Below are 20,791 nucleotides of genomic sequence, written 5' to 3' on the forward strand. Positions count from 1 at the left end.
AGTAATGATGTGTGTTCAAGTTTAAAATTTTCCATTTGGGTTAAAGGAAATGTACAATGGGCTTGTAAAAGGAGTGACATTTACAAAGAAAACAGGAGAGGTCCAAGGAAGGAGCCTTGAGGCACCACAGGTTACTTCACTGAGGATGTCAAAAGGTCTGATCTGAAAATACATAAGTTGTGTGGCTTTTCTAACAGTTGCAAAAATATTAGCTACCAGAGGAGAGACACAATCTGAGATTTTTAAGTAGATTTTTCCTTTAATAAACATTAGTAATAAGTAATCTGTAATATACAGCCTTTGACTCAACTAACAAGCCACTATTTTCCTTATAAATTGCAAAAATAATGAGTCTGTTCAATAGGCATGGTTACCTGAGAACTATACCGCTATCTTTTACATTGTATTTTCTTGAGGTTTTCTTTACCGCTTTTCACATCTGTTAATAAAAAAAAAATCAACCTACTGCTCTTTGGGTGTTTTAGCTGACGCCTACTTCCAGTTTTCTCAGAAAAACACACAAATATTAATATAGATTTAAAAATTATTATTATCTGATATTGTATCTGCAAAATAAAAAACAACATGCATATGATTGTAAAGGTTTCTTTTTAAATATATTTGTCTTACATCTTTTTATATATATCATAATAACATAAAGTGTGGTATTTCTGCTGAAGGTTGTACTAGAATCTCATACGGGTCCAGATTTAGTTTGATCAAACGAATTTCCTATCACTGCTACGGTTTTTAATAGCTACTGTCGTCAGTTTTACAATTAAACACTGCAGTTTTGCTAAACATGGTTCTTGCAGGTGAGGCTTCACATTAGTTTTCCTGGGACTTCACAGCAGCACAATCCTCACTTTTCTATTAAACTGTGTCCTTCAAATATTTGAATAAAACTGAAACATGACTTTGATAATATTTCAGTGTTCAGATTTTCAATGTTTTTCAGAGTATAACTCTGGACCTGCATCCTGTCATCAATGTCACATTTTAGCAGCTGATTTACATGTATGCCTTAAAGCACACTGCTCTTTTTCCTCGGTATCGCGAGTTATATTTAGTCCACCTTTTTTCTTTTTCTTAGAAATCCTTTAAAAAATAACACAACTCTAAATACACGATAGTATGCATTCAATTCACTTTAAAGATGTCAGAGGCCACTGCATCCATCTAGATTATGGGGTAAATAATAAATTGCATATATTGGAATTCCTCAGATAAAATGCATGTCTTGGAAGGGAGTTTTAGAACTAGTTTTTCCAGTGCAGGCAGTGACATCCCTGATACCTGACACCACAATCACAAAGTTAAGATCAGTTTACCTTAGCCGCAGGCCCTTTATTATTTAGAACTGCCTCCTTTCCTTCTTTACTCACTCTCCATTTTACATCACTTATATTAATACTTTTAATACTTATTTTAAACTAAGTTTTAAAAGTAGAGTGCGAAAAGGGAAAATTGCTAAATATCTATTCACTTTTAGAAATCAAAATGCATTAAATCTGCAAGCTATGTATCTTAAAGGGAAACCTAAGAGAGAGTTTATATATTTAAAATCTGCAACTTTACTGTCAAAAGACAGGTAAATGGTTTACCTCAATAGAAAACTTAATTTTTTTCTTTCTTTTTTTAATTTCAAGTTTATTATCTTACACGAACGGTAATTTTTAAGAAACATATTTTATTAAAAACAATTTTACATTTGAACAGTAAAGAGTAAAACAACACAGGTTAAAAAAGCACACAATGGAGAGGTTCAAAATGACAGAAAATGTAGCATTTTAAGAAATAACAGTCTACAACATTCATGTACATTTCACTGGTGATTGTTCATAAAACAATAGCTGCTGCATCGGTTCATTGCCTTAAACGGTTACAAACCTTGACCAATGAAACATGAGAGTTCAAAAAGCAAAACAATGTTTACGCAGGTATTGTCTTGCACAAGCATTTATGCTCCTATATACTTGTATTTATTTTTGTATGCATTTTATCTTTTTTTCAAGAATTTCAAAGCAAACCAGTACAAAACATTAAAAACTATTGTCTTTTCAATATTTGTGCTTAATGTAATATCTGCCAACAGTATTGATAATTTTATCAAGTGGAACAGCTTGAGGAGCATGATGTGTGGGAGGTCTATATTCCAAAAGGACAGCAAAATTAAAAATACATTAAACAACACAATGAAACATGTCCAATAACCTTGTGTTGGTGTATTACATAAAATCCCAATAAAACACATTGAAAGGTATAGGTATAGCAAAAAATAAAAAATAAAATCATGGGGTCGGAATTCTTTTGCAATGCTTTCTTTGTTGCATACATAGAACTTACAGTACTTGAAGGGGCACACATAATAAAATCCAATCTAACAGCTGACATGAAAGTTAGAGGAAGTAACATCAAATTTAAGGAAAGAGGTTTTTTAATACCTTATCACTGAGACGTACGTATGTTAGTCATTTAATGTGTTTGTTTTTAAAGTTTAACTTAGCTGTCTGGGAACAAATTAAAAAGTATAATAACCTTCCTCATTAAATATTTGTTTAACTGTAACCAGGAAACGCCTGCCCTTAAGACAACAGAAGTCGCTTTACATTGACATTTTCCATCATCAGAGCAAAGTTTAGCAAAACATTTCATGTGAAACTAAACTACTTAGATGGAAGATGCATATTCTATATACGTTAGATCAGCCTGAAATGCCACACATGACGCATAGAAAGCAAACATATCTGCTAATACACCTTTATAAGGCACAGTTTATGTATGAAGAACTTGCCTTCAAACCCAATACTGGCTGTCTTTAAGAGTTGGGGACTGGGATCTCCACGAGGTTTTAAATCCTGCAGGAGGAACTTGGGGTGTATCACCAGAATCTCTTTCGCTGTTGTTACGACCTCTGATGTTTCCATCCCTGCCTGCTAAGTTGGATTCAAACGGCCCCCAGAAGGTCATTCCTGGAGCCAGACTCCTCCTTGGGCTCATGGGGATCCTGGGGGAGGTGGGGCAGCTTGCGGAGCCGAGTTGGGTGACCAGCACGTTGGGCATGGCCATGCTTCTCTCCGGTTGGCCCAGGTATGGGCTGTCCTCGGTGGGCAGCTGCATGGCAGCCAGTTCATGCATCAGTCTCTGCCGAGCTTGTTTCTCTTTGCGATGCCGGAAAACCAGAATCAGAACCACGAGGATAATGATGAGAAGCAAACAGGCCAGCAGAGGAAGGATAATGAGGAGGGGATCAGAGGCGGGACGGGGGAGGATCTCGACTTGGACCAGGTCGGGGATTGGAGGGCTTATTGGAACCGGCACTTCTGGTACCGGAGGAGTGTGGGGTTGTGGGGCATGAGTGTGGCCTTCTTCCACTGCTACCTCTGGGATGCTCCCTGATCGTCCTCCATGACTGCGCGTTCGGTTCCCCCAGCGGCTGTGGGGTTTTGCCTTCCGCTGAGTCTTGTTGTGGTTTTTGTTTGACAAAATGTGAGGGTGCGAGCTCTCGGCAGTCGCACTGTGTCCCACAGAGTCTCTGTGTCCGGCTCCCAGAGTCGTTCTGTTGTCTGCTCCCAAATGGGGGGTCATGCGCTCGTGGCTCGCACCGTGCGCTTTGTGGTCACCTCTTGTGCCGTGGCGCATCTGGTGGTGCGGGAAGATGGTGAAGTGAAGCTCGCCCTTTGCTGGCTGGACGTTCCCGGCCTTCAGCAGGAAGGTGAAGGAATCGTTGAGGGGTGTGGCTGGAGTGTGGCCTCGCGCTTTTGTGAGCGAGGATTCGTTATTGTGAATCTGGTTGTCGGCGTCACTGAGAGTCTCTTCTATGGCAACTCGGCCCTGAACGACATCCCTGAATGTAAATGACTTCAGTGCCTGTAACGCGTGGTTTGGGTCGTAGGTAATCTGCATATGTGGAAAGAAAACAATTGAATTAAGAGCTTAAATTTTGGAATAATTTCCAATAATAACTTACATCCCTGTGGACATATTTTTAAAAACTTTAACTAAACTAATGTTTTATGGCAGTAGGCAGTAGCATAATGTCACATGTATTCATTAAAATAAAAATGTTACCAACTTAAACATATTTTACATCCTCCCTTTGCTAGTGAGAACAAACTTCGAGAAAGGTTTTCATGATGCCATTGGATCAAATGTACTTTTTGTTGTTTCATAACTGGTTACTGTAACATGTTTTTATAGAGTAAAGCACTTGGTTCTGCTTTATTGCTGAAATTTGTAATACAAATAAACTTAACTTGACTTGACTATGTTTACTGATATTTTATTAGGTTTCAAAAATGTGCAGCATATAAAGAGAGATCCTGGGTCTTTATCCAGGATTGTTTCAGTTCTAGATGCTTAAGCTTTTTAATTGTTGCTCAGACTGTAGATGTGATCAAACTTAAGGAGCAACAATTTTATCGCAGCAATTTACAGACTTATGAAAGCTTAACGTACATCTGCTTTACTTGAATTTCTTATATTTCCCATTTTAAAGAGTAGCTCGGAGAAGCTGTCCTCTGTGTCACATCATATGTGTCATAGAAACAGAATGTCATGTATTCCCAATCAAAACTTTTATAATGCTGTAAAAGCATTTTATAATGCTTTTACAGCATTTTACAACTTGGAAAAAATTTACTCTTGTTAAAAATATACTATTTTTAAAATCCTGTGCTCCAGGATTTATCAATTTATGTTCTTTTATTAGGATGTCAATCATTGCAGAGGATATAGAAGGTTTTGCATTAATGGATGGATAACGTCTTTCAGAAAAGCTTTAGACCTGAATGAATATTCATGAAATAAAAAGTGCTCTTATAGCAGCTTAATTACAAACTGATAGACCACAAGATCATATCAAATGGATTCACCTTGACTAATTTTCCATGTTTTGGTGGAGAAAGAACCTCAAAGACCGGATCGACTCTGCTGATTCTGGCCAGTTCGGAGGCATCAATCATGGCTTTGCCCAGTTTCACTGCGATGCCACTCGGTACTCTGACTGGCTCTCTCAGGTAGATCAGAGGACGCACTGTAACGTTCACCGTCTGCCCCGTCACTCTCCCATAGTCAACACCAGCAGACCAGGCTGACACTGACACCTGGAAGCTGTCCTCTGATTCGCTGAGGTCAGTCATGTGATAGACCACTCGCCCAAACTGGAGGTCCTCATGCCGGAAGGTGGTGACCTCCTGGTCGTTGATGGCGATGCGTCCGTGGCGTGGGTGCTTGGTGACTGTGTAGGAGATATTGGCCTGTCGCTGACCATTGGTTTGAGCCGCCAGCTGGTTGGTTGTCAGCACCACCGCCGTGCGACCTTGAACCAACGACAGGCCGGTGTTGTTAACCATGGATACCGACGGTTTAACCACCTCCATGCTAAACAGCTTGTAGAGCGGACGGTGGTGGCCGTCGGTGACATTGAAGTAGAAAACTCCAGTTGAAACCTCACCCTGTGGAGCAAAACAAAATCACAGCACTGATAGTAAATGAAAACCAAAATTTAAATTAAAACTGTTCCACAGTTTTAATAAGAATTGAGATTAGTCTGTTTCACCTGCTGTGTAAAATGTAGTCGACCGTGGTTGACGTCATACTGGGTGAAAGAGGTCACTATCTCTGGCCTTTCTCCCAAAGTCAGGTAGCCATTGTTGGGCTTACTGATCACAAGGTAGTGCAGCTCTTCTGGTGGCGTGTCATGATCCTCAACCTTAAAAAAAATAAGAGGGTTGTCAGAAAAGACTCAGAAAAAAAGTGCAAAATTAAAGCACAACAACCTTTTAACAAGTAGTTTGAACACACTGTTGAGTGGAATTGGTTCATTTTGCTCAGGAGATTGCATTCAAGTATGACAGAGAACTTAGCTATTTGCAAAACCTGTAGGAAACAAAAATCAGAATTGGAGAGGCATGCACACTTCTAAATTACTAATCGGGGTTTATTCAGAAAGCTATAAATTAATTTTTCCACATCTTTTGTGCGCAATGTCTGGATAAGAACCAAATTATTCTCACTTCTTTTTTTTACTTGTCTTTATTTGGCATGAGCAGAACAAACGGGAGGTTCTGCAAAGCCAGGTTCAGACAAGACTTTAAGGAAAACAGATGATTACATCCATCCAGAATGTTTTCTAATTAAATGAGTCACATGGATGTTTTTAGTGCACTGCTGCAAAGCCTCTATTTTTGATTAAAAACTACATTCTGTATCGGTCTTTCTTTCCACTTGCATGGACTAAAGATTTCTTGCAGTAACCTGCGTCTTTCTCTCTTTATTCATGCAAAGGACTCTAACAATGGCACACTCATGGACTTTGCAAAATGTATGTAGAGATGTATTCAAAATAAAAACTGATTTTTCAAAATAGAAGCAGCTTATTTGAATTAGCAAACAAAATAACGGGTTAATTTATTTTTGATTTCATGCGGGCCAGTTGACAACTAAAGGACCAGATGTGGCCCGAGGGTCCTAAAACGTCCAGGCCTGTTGGATTTGATCAAATTTATAACAGATCTTTATAACAGGATGTTCCTTCAACAAATTCTGCATCTACATCAATTCAATTTCCAGAAACTACAAATATGTCATTCAACTTGCAAGCCGCAAAAAGTTCTGGTCTTGGAAAATCTGGTGCCCTTAGCTTCAGGTCTAGCTGTAATTTAGAAAAATATATTTGAGAGCTGATCTTTCTTTGTCTGAAATAATATGTCATAGAAGAAATAACAGATTTTTAATTAGTGATTCCTTAGCAAATATCACAGGTTGCACTTACTTTTTTTCTCAGGGTCCAACAGCTGGAAAATTAAACTCGTAAAAATGAGAACAATCATAAAACACCGGCTCACCTGAAGGTTGTCAGGTCCAAGAATGACTCTCTCCCCAACCACAACCTTCATGCTCGGAGCTCTGCTCCTGATTAGTGGCGGATGGTCATTGACTGGCGTCACAGTGATGTTGAACATCTCTGTCACCGCCACGCTATCCACCGCAGGGCGGCGATGAGAGGCTGTGCCCAGTCCAGGAAAGGAGGATGACGAAGGAGAGTAGAGAGGAGAGAAAGAGGTGGAAGAGGAATCAGAGGAAAAGGCAGACAGGGATAAGGAAGAGGAGGAAGAGGGAAGATGCAAAGGAGCCACCCAGGCTCGAAATGTGAAGCTGTCCTTCGTCGTCTCTGAGTCGTCGTGGAGATACATGATGCCAAACTTGTTTAGGGTGGCCTGAGAGAAATCTGACTGTCTGCTGTGAAAAAAACATCAAAAACCCAAAGAAGACTTAGTTAAAATTAAATGAAATGTTTCCCCAAATTTACTTCAACACTTGCAATTAGGCCACCTCTGGTGCGACGCGCTAAATTTAAAGATAAAATCCACAACTTCTGCAGGATCTCACCTGGTGAGATTGTGTCCCTGTATGGTCAGCGCTCCGTGTCTGGGCAGAGAAATCACTCGGTACATGATGTGGTGGTTCTTTCTGTGTGACTCTGGGAGGTTTCCCAGCAGGTTGGAGGCATCGAGCTTAGAGCGGTCAATGGTCACTCTGCCTCCTTCGGCCACCACGGCACCTTGCAAACACAAACAGACGGAAAATTCCTCCTTCTCGAACTCTTCTCTGAGAACCGTGTCCAGCTGGAAGAGAGGCGGTACCTGCATTGTTTAGTAGTCTAGTCCTGTGTTGGACGTTGCCCAGGTGTTCGTTGGCTTGGTAGGAGATTAAAAGGGTGAAGGTGTGCGGAGGAAGAAAAGCTGGAGGAGAGGAAACGGTGAAAGAAAAGGAGTCCGCAGCTGACCACCCAACCGACTCCGGCTGGTTCTGGTCGTACAGAATCAACCCATCACTCACCTGAGAGGGAGAGAGATGATCCGGTCAGAAGGGAGAGACTTCCTTTTATTAATATTTGAATAAAATTTTCCCAAGGAAATAAAGTGATTTTTAAAAATGTTATAATTGAAAAAATTTTTTATTTGTCTCATAAAATCATTTTTTGCAATTTCTCAGCAATATCAGGAAATATATTATTATTAGTTGTCAATATTTCATTAGTAAATATTAGTAAATTAATAAATTTCAAAATCTTATGTGGTTATGTAACTTTTTTTCTCTTTGCAGACTGTTTCAATCTTTTGAAGTGCAGAAACAGAAGAAGAAGAAAAAAAATCAAGCCTTCCTACCATGCTCTGTGTAAATGTAGAAATGTTTCTGAAAGAGTTATCAGGCATTCGTAGGACCAGACGTCCAAATTTGGGAGGTGCAGTCACAGCAAAAACCACAGACTGGTTCCTTCCAATGTCACTGATGTTGTTGGTAACAACCTGAAGCTCCTGTTCTGAGATTGGTGTCACAGAGCCTTCAAGAGGAACAAAAAAGAAGACAGAACAATGTTTGACTGGCTACTAAGTGTTTTAATAGCAATGCTATGTATTTTATGTGAGTTCTGGTCTTCAATTTCTGCAAGTGATGGTTGTGTTCTGAATAAAAAAGCAACAACACATTCTAGATGGCTTACTTAATTATAGAAAAGCACCAGGCCCACATCAGTTAAAAAGAAAATAAAGTATATTCTATCATCTTAATCATTCTGCTTAAGTTTTCCAAACACACCAGAAAACCCCTGGGGACAACCAGGATTATGAATAAAACCAAAACATATTTTTGCACTAGCTTTATACTTCCTTTGCTTTTATCACGTTACAACCTACACAATATTTATTCTTCTAGTAATTATATGTTAAAATCCCCTTACCATTACAAATACGGCAAACATAACGTCTTGCCCCACTCTTGAGAATATTACAATAACTAATTTAGACACATTACCAAGATAAACAAGAGTGCGAATGAAACCACTTTTGCTTAAATTTAAAAGATGCACTGCTACATTTGCTTGAATATATTCCAAAAGTAGCATTGCCACCTAGAGTCAGTTTTGGATATTACAGTGGAGGGTAGCAGCCTTACTATGCACAGTTTTCCAGTTACCTTAGTGACAATAATTTTACATGTTTGTGAGACATTTCAGCCCCGTTATATTCAATTCATACTAGTAGTTGAGAAGAAATGTCATTTGCAAGGACTGACGAGTGAGGAATACCTGGGTACACCTCCATAGGGTGGTTCTTCTGTAAGGTAAGAACCAGATCATGGGCTGTTGTGCTGAAGATCTGCCGAGGAGCAAAGTTAACTCCATCATTCACCTGAAAGTGAAAGCCCCCTGATAATGCACCTGCAGGGGGATAAGACAGGTTAAACAAACCAATCTTTACACCAGAAACCCGTTTGGACACTGACACTACAAATAGCTACAGATGTGTGTTTACCACTGTGCACAAACACCAGCATCCTGCTCTGGATGTGATTTTGGGTAAAGTTCAGGATGTGTCTGGAGGGGGCGCTCTTCAGAGCCAAGTGACCGTTGCTAGGTGGCGTGATGACAAACTCCAGGCCCTCGGGTGGAGTATCCACATCATCTGCACTGAGTTCATTTGTACTTATTTCTGTTACAGAACCCACCCAAACCTGCAGCATCACAAAGGCAAAACAGAAAGGACATTACATTGTCTTTCTTAATAAACTAACACAAGAATATTTATTCTACATTCTATGACAAATCCAACTATTTGACGCCTGCATTACCTGTTATTAGAAAAACAAGAACTACTTTTACTCCCACAAGGTATCCATTTACACGGCATGCAACTTCTGGATAAGCAAGAGTAAACTATTATTGTAGGCCATGAGTATGAAAGACATTACTTGACATAAGTTTGACTCCTTGCATTATTTATGTTTAAACTCTTACTGTAAAGCAAGAAAGTACATTTTTCTTGAGGTGCTTTGTTGTGCTGATGATGCTGGGTAACAAAGACAGTGAAACAAGCATCGTGAAAGTCTCAACCGCTTTAAGATCTTTGATATGGTAGCACTTTTGACTCTTGCAATGTGGTCGCGAAATAAAGAAGAAATGCAAACCATTTGTGAGCACTGTGGGAATATGACAGGTGAATTGCTACCCACTGAAAATAATGAGTTTAGCATCTGGTTCAGTGCATCCCTTTGGCTTGAACATCATTGGTTGAAAACTTAAAGCAAACTTGAACAGAGTATACTCTGTTCAGGTATAAAAACCGCATCATATGGACTTGTCAAACATGGACTGAATTATTCTACACTGATTTTAAATTTTATTTAAACAGTTTGTATTTTGTGAAGCATTTGTAAAAACCAACACAAGAGAGAGAGCGCTATACTGCTATACCCTTTTAAAATACTTAAAATCAATCAAGCGTTCTCTGTGTTGAATACCATTCAAACAACTTTAGGGGGCTTGTCCAGGATGCAACAGACAACGCAACATTTTAGCTTGTTTTAGCTTCATGAGGCACACATAACTTTTCTTCAACAATTCATAGAATTTTCTACCTTTAGGCCACGGTTGGTGGTCACAGCAGGGGTCTCGTCATTGACAGGTGTGACTGTGATGTAAACGGTGCATGGCAAGCTGTGCTTTTTCATCTCAGTTTGATTGGCTACAATCGTGAAGTTGTCCTTTAGTGTTTCACTGCCATCATGGACATAGGAGATGTACTCAAGCTCCACCTAGACACAGATATTTAAATTCCAACATGGCCCAGTTCAGATAGTAGAAATAATTTTTTTTCTGTGTTAAATGAAAGAAATTATTTAAACTGAAATTAAATCTATGTAATAATTCACTTGGATACAAAAGACTAACAGCAACAGTTATGAGGCTTATGTATTATAATAAAAGGGTATGCTGTGGCTATCTCCAAAAACAAAGAATTAAGTCCATTTTGAGGGATTAATTTATCTTTATAAATGTGTTTAATCGTACCTCTGTGTGAGTGAAAGCATTGATAGGCATCCCTGGGATACGGCTGTGCTCTAAGTGTCCAAACCTTGGTGGAGCAATAACCTGGTAAAGGAAATTCAGCCCTGCAAAGTGATGACTGGCAACCTTGATTATGCTGGATGTGAGTGGCAGGGATGACCCTTCATCCAAGGTCAAGTTCAACACCTGAAGATTAAAGAAGGTCAAAAAAAACATACTGCAGTTAGTAGATTTGTAAACAGAGCTCCATTAATAGGTTTTAGACATTTTTTCGTCCCACTTTTCGGACAAGTTTGCTACCTTAAGTGGAAGCAGGATAGGTATGATGTCAATCATCACCCTGATAGGTCCAATCTTTGTCACCCCATTGGTTGCTTCCAAGACGATAGAGTCATTGATGCTTCCAACAGCCTGCTGCTGATACATGATTGATCTCTGGTTGAGATCCTCTTGGGTAAAGGAAGACACAATCTGTTCCTTGAAACCCTGGACAAAAGCACAGAGCCAAACCATATTTAAACACAGTTTCTAGATAAATAATTGAGAGAAACTTGCCTGGGCTAACTTCATAATGAGATGGAAACAAAACCCCAAACAAACAAAAAATGCATTACATTATCAATATTTAAGGAGTAAATGTACTCACTTTTGAATCTTGACTGTTGATGTGTGCTTCACATAACTGTCAGTAAAGCACCACCATGTGGCCACTTACCAAACAGCAATTGAGTACAATGGGAAAAAAACTATACAATCTAATATGTGTTTTGTTATCATGCAAGCTAAAAAAGTAAAATTTACACATTGCTGTCAGTCACATCGATGGAAGGTAAAGAAGTCAAATACAAAATGAAGTTTCACAACTACATATTTTTTTTCTAATTCTCATAGCTTGTAAGTTTAGACAATCAATATTTCTAATAGCATGCTGTCATGATAGGACACAAATTATCGCTGATTATATGGAACAATTACTGTCCAGCTGGACCAACAGTGAACACACCTTTTCAAGGTCCTGTTTTTCTCTATGAACATTTTCCAGATTGTTGCTGCCTGATACTCTATAAATGATGCCCACTATAGGAGGTTCTTGGACAGTGAAGACTATATCTGATGGTAAACTGTCCTCATGGACAACCTGGTGTAAAAACACACGAAAAGGGAATTGTTGTTGACAGAATAATAATAGCATTGACACATATACGTGGTGGGCTGGGAATGATAAATTTCTCACTTCTACGTCTTCTCTGCTAATGGAGGTGTTCTGTCCCTCGGCCACCACAACTGGACGGTTGGTTTTGATAGTTGGAGGTCTGTGATGACTCTCTAAGTATATCTTCACCGGCACTCCAATATCTAGATGCACGTCCCTCCTCCCTCGTTCAGTCCGCCTCTCAGTGCTTCTTTCCCTTGCTCTTGCCGTCACATTGAAAAAATCCAACAACTCGTGACCTCCGCTGTGGTGATATGCCAGACGCCCCGCCACCAGATCTCTCTGGGTGAAAACTGAAATGGCATCAGTTCCTATGATCGCCTCCTTCTGCCCGTCGTTGAAGCAGAGAACGCCATGTTTAGGTGGAACATAGATCTCGAAAGTCACTTCCTGAGGATCCCGAATGTCGAGGTTGCTGATGACGCTGAGGTTAACAGAAGTCAGGGCTGCAATCCCACCCTGCTGGACCATGAGGCCTGTGTTGTTCTCCACCTGCAGGTATGGATCCTGCGCCATCACCTACACAAAATAAACACAAAGGAAATTGTTCAAAAATATAAGATAAGCACATTATGACTCTTTTAAGGACTGTTTTAAGGATTAAAATGTCAGCATAAATCCAACTATATGAATCCAAACCAAAATCAAATGAATCAATGTTAACAGGACACTTTTATAGTTCTTCTGGAAAAATGATCAAAACCACTTTTGGAAATTATGAGAACATCTGGCCACTTTAAACGTCTCAAGACTAATTTGACTCAAACAGATTGTTAAAGTCGCTGTTCTTTTTGAGTGGTTCTCTCTTTTACACTAAATCAGCTGTACCTAATTATGTGGCTGTGGACAAACAGTTGAAATCTTTGACATATAAGCCAATCATTGGGCACTTTACAAGAAAAAAATAAATTAGAGAACATAATGTAGTGTTCACTGTTAAGTATAAAACTATCTTTACAGTAAAAGAATAAGACGCCAAGCAAAATATTCACCTCCAGCAGCGCTGAAACATAATGTTTTCCATCTGTTACAAAAAGCACAAAGCGGCCAAAACTGACCCCACTGTGGATAAACAACACCTTATTCTGAGGAGAGAAAGGGACACAATAATCAAAACAAATGTATGGCATTGAATATGGCTTAGAAAGGATACAATATTTAAACAAATAACTTCAAACCAAATCAAAGAAGTGGTTAGAAGATGCCACTGCTTTACACAAATAAAAGGCAAAGCAAAAACAGCAAATGGCCAACTATTTCCATTTTTTACCATTGAATTCTTATGATTTATTAGCTTTTTTTAGACTTCTTAAAGCACTACTAGCTTTACTATCAGTGCTGTTCTAAAATTTCCAACTTTCTGCTTGAGCAAACAAACCAGGAAGAGCAGACTTTTCCAAAAATGTTTAAGCTTCTCTCAGTATAAAAGCTTTTACATAATGATTCTCTTGCACCCCTATGTCAAATCCATTTAGAAATAGATGCTAACCTGCTCAAGGTCCCGTTGTGTGAACTCATACAGCCTGTGACTGGGATCACTGGCCAGCACCAACTCCCCCATTGGAATCCCCCTCCGAGTGTAGACCAGCCAGCTGTCTTCAAAATCCGAGTCATCGTCTCGGTACCGCAAGTCTTTCAGCGTCACCAACCTCTGTCCATCCCGGGCAACGTGAAAGACTTCATCGACAACCCTGACGGGTCTCTGATCATTGACGAGTTGCACAGAGATGTTAAACATGTGCTCCTCTGTGTTTCCGTCTTCCTTCTTGTTTGTGTTTTTGTGCGGTTTGTAAACAGCAATTTGAAACGTGAAGTAATCCTGTCTGGTCTCGCTGTCATCATGAACGTACATGATTCGCTCCTCTGTGATGTCCTGATTGCTGAACGTCAGTATGTTGTCATTAATGGAAGTTGAGTTGGATAGATTGATCTTCCTTAGCTGGCCATGCTTGGGGCTCACTGTTACGTTATAAAGAACCTCCCGGTTGCTTGCTGTGTGAGTGAACAAAATATCTTTCGTAATTACTTTACTTGCTCCTTCAAGGATTAAAAGGCCTTTATTTATGATGGTTACGGCACTTGACTCGGCTTTAATGTTGATTCTGAAGTCATAAGGTGTTGAAGCAGCATGAGCAGAGAACACCTGAAAACTGAAGACATCTCTTGTGTCATCATGCAGCCTGTTAAAAAGCTCATACTTAACCAAACCCTCTGTGATGTTCTCTTGGCTAAAGTTTGAGTTCTTTTGCAGAACCATTTGGTTGAGGAACAATCGTCCTTTCTTTGGAGCTGTCAAAACTTTGTAAAAAAGATCACTCTCACTGATTTTAACACCTTTAGAAATCACATGAAGGTCTTCCGGTGTGAGAACAGCACTCTCAAGGCCGGTCACTTCCATCTTGCTCCTTGTTACCTTGAACTGAATCCAGCGGATCTCTATGGGGAAAACAACCTCCTCTTTGGCGACTGAATTGATTACTATCTTGCATTTGAATTGGTCTGTAATGTTGCTCTGAGTCTGAATTCCACGGTAGGTGCTAATATATCGAATCCTTTCTTTTTCCAGAATTTTCTGTGAGAAAAAGGTAGTGGATTTCCATTCGCCACTTGAGTGTAACCTCTGGATCTCACCAAACTGTGGTAAGTCCGTCACATCATACCACACGTCCACTGAACTATCAGCCACACTGACCCGCACCGCAAGGTGTCTGGTGCTGATGATGGCCGATTCTCCCTGATTCACCTCCAGTCCAGTTTTATTCACTAGTTTGTATTCAAGAGTAACTGCCATGATCCGTAAAACTACAGCATTGCTGACCTGTAAATATGAAAAGAAAAAAAAAATTTAATTCATGGAAGAATCTTGTCATATCTACAACATCTTTATTAATTTTTGCTAAGATGTTCTCTGCCACAAGAGAAGGATGCACCTCTAAACTGCAGTATGCACTACAAAAGTTTAATTAACCAAAGCACTGACAATTAGTTTTTCTTAGTTGGTTAGAATTTAGCAAAGTATCCATATGTTTACTTACTCTATGCCCATCACTGGCTCTGAGGACCAGCCTGGAGGCAGAAACTCCTGTGTGCACGAAACTGATCTTACCCTCCTCCAGATCACTCAGAGAGAACAAGTTGATAGGCCTGGAAGAGCATCATTGTCATGTTATTCACTCATTTATCAAATGAGTGCTTGCAGGCTTTATTTTAAAGAGTTCTTGGAAATTACATCTACAACCCATATATAGATGCTAAACCCCTGAGTGTCATGAGGAATTTGATGTCCTCATGAACACATTTGATGACATGTAAACATTTTAGGGTGACAGTTAAGGGGTTAAACGGTCTAAAAAGGTTTGTAAGGCATTGTGGGAACATCCCATGAGACTAACCTGCCAGGGTAATCTAGGTTCTCGAGGTAACCAGCTTCAGAATTGAGGTTCCCCATTGAGTTAAAAACAAGATCCTCAGGACTGTTGTCAGGATCTGAGACTCTCAGCATATCTGTTGTCAGCTGTCACAAAGAACACATTCATTTGATTGTCTTAACTTGGAATAATTCAATGTGTTATAAATCAAGGCATTCTTATGTGCCCACCTGTCGTTTGGACTTCTCCGGCAGAGTGAAAAGGTTTCCTTGTGGTAAGCTGAGAACAGGAGGATCATTAACTGGAGTGATGCTGATATTAAACCGGTGCACATGGTTGTCTTCCAGAAGTACAGGCAGCGGCTTCTTATTGTTAAAGAAGATTGAAAACATGAAGAAGTCATTTTGGTCCTCTGAGCCACTGTGAACGTACATAACCCGACCTCGCCACAGGTCCAGCATGCTGAAAGATCGGTCCTTCTCCTTTGCTCCTATCCCTATAATTCTCTCCTGTGTTTCCTCAGGCAACCCATCTGGATCTGGATTGGGGTTCAAATGTAGCTGACCATGAACAGGAGGGTCAACAATGCGACACATCAGTTCTGATGAATGGATCCCCAGTTTGCGAAAATCAATATTCACCTGGCGGAATGTGCAAATGAAAACACATGTAAATTTGTCAAACAGTACAGAAAATATTCGTGAGATACTACCAGAACATAAAATGTCCTACCCTCACGTGTTTGGGTTCAAGTAGTGTCTGGCCTCCTTCAGCTACCTCCAGGGTTCGAAGCACCAATAGGTTTGTGGTCCTCTTGTTGCTGATCATTTGTGTTGTGGTAACATCAAAGTCGGGGAGATCTGTTGGATTGGAAATGATCACTACCTTTGGAGCCTGACCTATGTTGCAGCCGACAGTAATGTCTTTGGTGACCATGGCATGAGGTAAGCCAGTTTTTTGAGTGTTCACTCTAATTTTTTGGAGGCAGCCTTTAAATGATCTTCCTCCTCCTTCTTCTCCAAAAGGAACAGAAGCTAATCCAGCACTTCTTGCTTTTCCTACAGCGACATCATCCAGTCCTCCAAGGACAAGAGGTCCTTTGGGCTGGATGGCCTGAAGTTCCTGACTCAGGCTGGCCTTCACTAACTCCTTGCCTACCTTCAGTTGGATGCTGTCAGGTTGCAGGAGCAGCTGGATGGGGTACCAGGTGTGCTTGCTGTAGACATGTGTCAGTGAATGCAGCTCAGTTTTACTACCCTTTCCATTTCCTATTGAGGCCACAAGGTGACCGTCTCTGATCTCAATAGAGACAAACCCTCCGTCACTCCCAGAGCTGTACAAGACAAGTCCATTTTCATCTGTCCAGGAAGGGTGAAGTTCACACTCAAATGTCCCCTCTTGCAGGACCTCCCATTGTGGGAGAGAGATAAAGGCTTTAGAGCTGGAAAACCTCACAGGGTCTTCTTCTGTTGCTAAAAACTGCGGACTACAACCCAGGGATACCTCGTGGATGCTTTTGTACCCAGAATACGGCTGAAGGCTGGACAGTAGGTTGTGTTCATTGAAGACAGCTTCATCCAAGCAACCCCTAAATCCAGTTGAGATGTTCAGAAGGTAAGGATGTTTTAGTCCAGCTGTCCCACCAACAAAAAGCCCATCCTCAATGCTAAGCTCCAAATCTGGTCCTGGCATTCGGAGAGTGGTGTGAGAACTTCGATCGACAATCATGTTGATGTTGTGGTGTGTATGGTTGAGATCCACTGTGTGCCAGGCCAGATCGTTAAGATGGATACCCCTTTCTGAACGTAGCAACCGCTCACCTGAGCCCAGGTTCAGTCGTACCTGAAGGGAGCGGTAGGAGATGAGAAGCAAAGAGAGAATGATGAAACATTGCTATCTTATTGTCCTGCTATAGTTGCATGCTCTAAAATCAACCAAGATTTTGAGACTTGATAAGGGCAGCAACTAAGCTATGGTTTTCTTCTGCAGCCTCATTCATGAAGGAACATGTTCTGACATAAAACCAGAGCCAGAGGGTTTATTTTTGCCTCAGCTTCAACATTCTGACATTAAATTAGATGTTTTCTTGCTGACTCTTCTTTGTATAGTAAAACCCAGCATATATCTGCTAAAATGTTTTACTGCAATATGTTAAGGTAGTTTCCCTTTCTTTAAATGTGTGAATCTCTCCAGTTGTATGTATCCTGGGAGGTTTAGTTGCTCTTCACTTTAGATCAACTTTAGATGATGGTGAACTACAAACTATTGCTTGTCTTTTCACAATATTCTTGGCGTCTGAAACAAAGACAACAATTTCCAGCTGTAGCTGGTCGCTTCTTCTATTGTATTTCACCTATGGCTTACCTGCAGGCATCCAGAAATCAGCTCAAGAAGTAAAAAGTCTCTCTGTCCTGCTGCCAAAAGCAGTAGCCCAGACTGACTTGAGGTATGAAATCGTACGTGGATTAACGTCTGAATGGACTTTTCTATTGCTTGCAGGTGAATGTAGCCATTGCCATAAAAGGAAACTGCAACAAGGAAGATGGAAAAAGATGAGGAACAAGAGTAATAAAACTCTTTCTGTTCATTTCTTACTCATACAGTTTTGCTTTGTTTAGCCATAAGCTTTTGAAAAGTGATTTTGATCTTATGGAAATGAAAATAGTTCACTGGAATGTAAATATTTTGTTAAGTGTTGATTCGGGTGGTCCTAATGGCCTAAAAGTTTAGACTTAACTCTTTCATTGATGCTAGCGGACTTGTTAGTCAATTTGGTGTCTGTTCTGCACTTTGTAGCTTCGATCTGACTTCAGTTAAAGATAGTTAATGCATTTAGAAACAGCTGCTAATGAAATGTTCTGATGCTAATTGAACTTCTCTGTTGACCTAGATGACACAAATTGACCCTTTAGCCATCCAGAATGCAACGACAACATTAGATGGATGGGTTTTTCTTTTTGCAATTTACATTTTGTGAAACTTATATAGGAATCTCACAGCTTGTACATCAACTGAAAGATGTTTAATTGATCCCAACCTGCAGTTTAATCGTGGTTTTGACATTACATAATACTCTTCTTTTGCACAGCACATTTGGCTTGCACTCTTTTTAAGATATGTTAACATGCTTACAAGCTAATGTTCACTGGGTATGACTGACAACATCTTAGTGAAATGAAGTCAATTTGAATCAAAATTAGTCAAACTGAAATCTGTTGTGGTGCTTATTCAAAGATTATAATCTTTTCCACTCATTGTAAAAACTCTGCTGAACATTTTGTTGTAATTGGCACCTTAAAACATCATCTGGGGTATGTTTTTATTTTTGTAACACACGTAGTGATATTTTGATAGGAAATCCATATTTAAAAATAAAAAATCTATTTGATTCAGTTGTGCCATGCTCTATTTTTAGATGGTGGACTGAGCATTGCTCTGTGACATGTTCAAAGATGTTGTTTTTGATATAATTGGACTTTAAGTTTGCAACTTCATCTTTTCTGCTGTGTTCCTTGATTTTTGTGCTGCTGCTTATTTATTGATTTTCTTTTAAAAAGTCTCTTAAGATCTTCACAGAAGATGAGGGGGGTTTCGCCTTCCATTAAATGTGTGAATATTAAAAAAAGTAAAGCTATCTTTGCTTTCAATGATTTGACCTATAAAAATGGCAGTAATGGAGCACTCAAAACGATAATCAATTTGTGAAAACGTCCCACAGCGTACAGTGAATAGAGGTCAGAGACGTTTGCTGGTGTTTATCGGAGACAACAATAACCCTTGAAAGCCCCAAAAATAAACACCAATGAAATCTATGAAAGAAAGTTGTTTCATTTTTGGTTTTGTATTGGAAAAAGCAGACTATTATGTACAGGAAACCCCAACCATTGAAGACAATATTCAGTATGGTTTCCAAAGCACCTTATTTACCCAAATAAATCTTGAAAACCGAGAAATAATCCCTTTATTTATTGTTGGAAAATGAGTTGGATCTGCAACTACTGAAATTTGTTAGCAAAGCACTTATTATAGGTAATAAGACTGGTCTCAGGGAGAAACAGCCTGTCAGCAGGCTGGCCCAGCATGCAGCTCTGCATAAAGCCTATAAACCCACTGTCAGTATAACCCATAACCCATGTGCGACCTAATCTGTCTCTATGATACAGCGCACTCTGGATTATTAGTAATCTTCCTACAGAAGCAGACACCTTGAATGAGGATGTGTGCCTTTCAAGGGCTGTGAGCAACGATTTGAGGCAAAATTCAAGGACACACGTAACGTTCCTATTTAAAAGCAAATTAAATCAATTTATGCTCTGTGCTGCATCCTCCTGATATACTGTTTTGTGTATGATACTCTTGTAAATTACAGGTTTGTCCAAGGGAGTATTTTATAAGTTAAGTCAAACATGTTACTGTCAAAACAAGTAAGTCCTCAACATCCCTTCAAATATAATCCAGTTTACTGGGCTACCAGTTCACAATAACAGACTAGATTAAACGACAAAACACTAAAAGATACAGTGTAAACATTAATTACCTTTGAAAAAATATTTATGGTTTCTTCAATTATATAGTTATGTAATGAATTTAGTAAGGAGAAACTTAGTTTTTTCCACATTTCTGCTACCAGTTGCGTCTTTTGTAGGAGTAAATTTTCTCTGCAGCACCTTACCTGCATAAACGTGTCCTATGGAAATCAGAAGTATTAGCAGATCAGCCAAAAAACTTCCCATTGTTGGTCAGGTTATTATTATCAAATCAGATGAGAGAAACATCTGGCTGCTTGAGTGCACGCTCCATTAACTGCACAGCGCTCACTCTGCATAGCATTCCTCTCAATGGTAACTTCCACGCAGCTTGTACTCACTTTGCACAGTCTGGATTACAGCATTTCAAAGCATGTACCTGTGTCTGAGAACAGTCAAACCTGTGTTTGCAGAACAGCCAAAAGAGAAGCTCCACCCTCAGATCCTCCCATCAAATCCAGGAGGCCGCTCAGTCTGGGCGCAGTACCTAACAGGAACACAAGGGGGAGGTGTCGCAGCATAAAGAGAGTGAGCGCTGGAGAGTACGGCGCGTCTATGGGGGAGGAGGATCAACCAGTGCTTTCTAGAAAGAATGGCAGATTGTGTGGAGCTTCCGGTTTTAGGAAGACTGAAACTCGATACCTGCTGATGTTTCACTGCTGAAGATGTGGGAAAACAAAAATCGGTGACAGTTACTGTTACATACAGAAATGCTGGACAACAAAAAAGTATTTAGCAGCGAAAAGAAATTTACATCAACTGAAAGTGTATGATTGGAAAGTTCAAGAAGAAGCATTTCCAAGAAAATGTGTGACATGAATATATCAAATTATTG

At 39.8% G+C, this 20,791-nt stretch overlaps 1 protein-coding gene across 2 annotated transcripts; it reads right to left on the reverse strand.

Annotated features, from left to right (window-relative positions):
• Nucleotides 1-1,669: 1,669 nt before the first annotated feature.
• Nucleotides 1,670-20,341, reverse strand: LOC103473556 (chondroitin sulfate proteoglycan 4-like). 2 transcript variants are annotated; one of them, XM_017307930.1, is made up of 22 exons: nucleotides 20,103-20,341; nucleotides 17,795-17,958; nucleotides 16,163-17,272; nucleotides 15,661-16,071; nucleotides 15,455-15,576; nucleotides 15,098-15,206; nucleotides 13,552-14,880; nucleotides 13,055-13,147; nucleotides 12,084-12,581; nucleotides 11,853-11,987; nucleotides 11,150-11,335; nucleotides 10,853-11,035; nucleotides 10,420-10,596; nucleotides 9,318-9,516; nucleotides 9,092-9,223; nucleotides 8,172-8,347; nucleotides 7,647-7,842; nucleotides 7,393-7,564; nucleotides 6,849-7,239; nucleotides 5,561-5,713; nucleotides 4,875-5,456; nucleotides 1,670-3,900 (listed from the first exon to the last, which is right to left on the reverse strand). In XM_017307930.1, exons 1-22 carry the CDS (start codon nucleotides 20,161-20,163, stop codon nucleotides 2,797-2,799), a joined length of 7,683 nt encoding a protein of 2,560 aa, XP_017163419.1. In that variant the 5' UTR covers nucleotides 20,164-20,341; the 3' UTR covers nucleotides 1,670-2,796. The 2 variants fall into 2 exon arrangements, with proteins under 2 accessions (XP_017163419.1, XP_008422097.1); XM_008423875.2 differs by having other exon boundaries at nucleotides 6,849-7,242.
• Between the last annotated feature and the right edge of the window lie 450 nt (nucleotides 20,342-20,791).

This window comes from Poecilia reticulata, linkage group LG12 (assembly GCF_000633615.1).
Source record: "Poecilia reticulata strain Guanapo linkage group LG12, Guppy_female_1.0+MT, whole genome shotgun sequence".
In the NCBI taxonomy this organism is placed as follows: Eukaryota; Metazoa; Chordata; class Actinopteri; order Cyprinodontiformes; family Poeciliidae; genus Poecilia; species Poecilia reticulata.

What these genes read in the sequence shown, in the direction of transcription:
- LOC103473556 (XM_008423875.2), bottom strand. Translation starts at nt 20,163, where the DNA reads ATGGGAAGTTTTTTGGCTGATCTGCTAATACTTCTGATTTCCATAGGA. An exon ending in CTACATTTACACAGAGCATG is followed by an intron (nt 7,843 to 8,171) that starts GTAGGAAGGCTT and finishes TCTCCCTCTCAG; the next exon opens with GTGAGTGATGGGTTGATTCT. An exon ending in CAGGGACACAATCTCACCAG is followed by an intron (nt 7,243 to 7,392) that starts GTGAGATCCTGC and finishes TTTTTTTCACAG; the next exon opens with CAGACAGTCAGATTTCTCTC.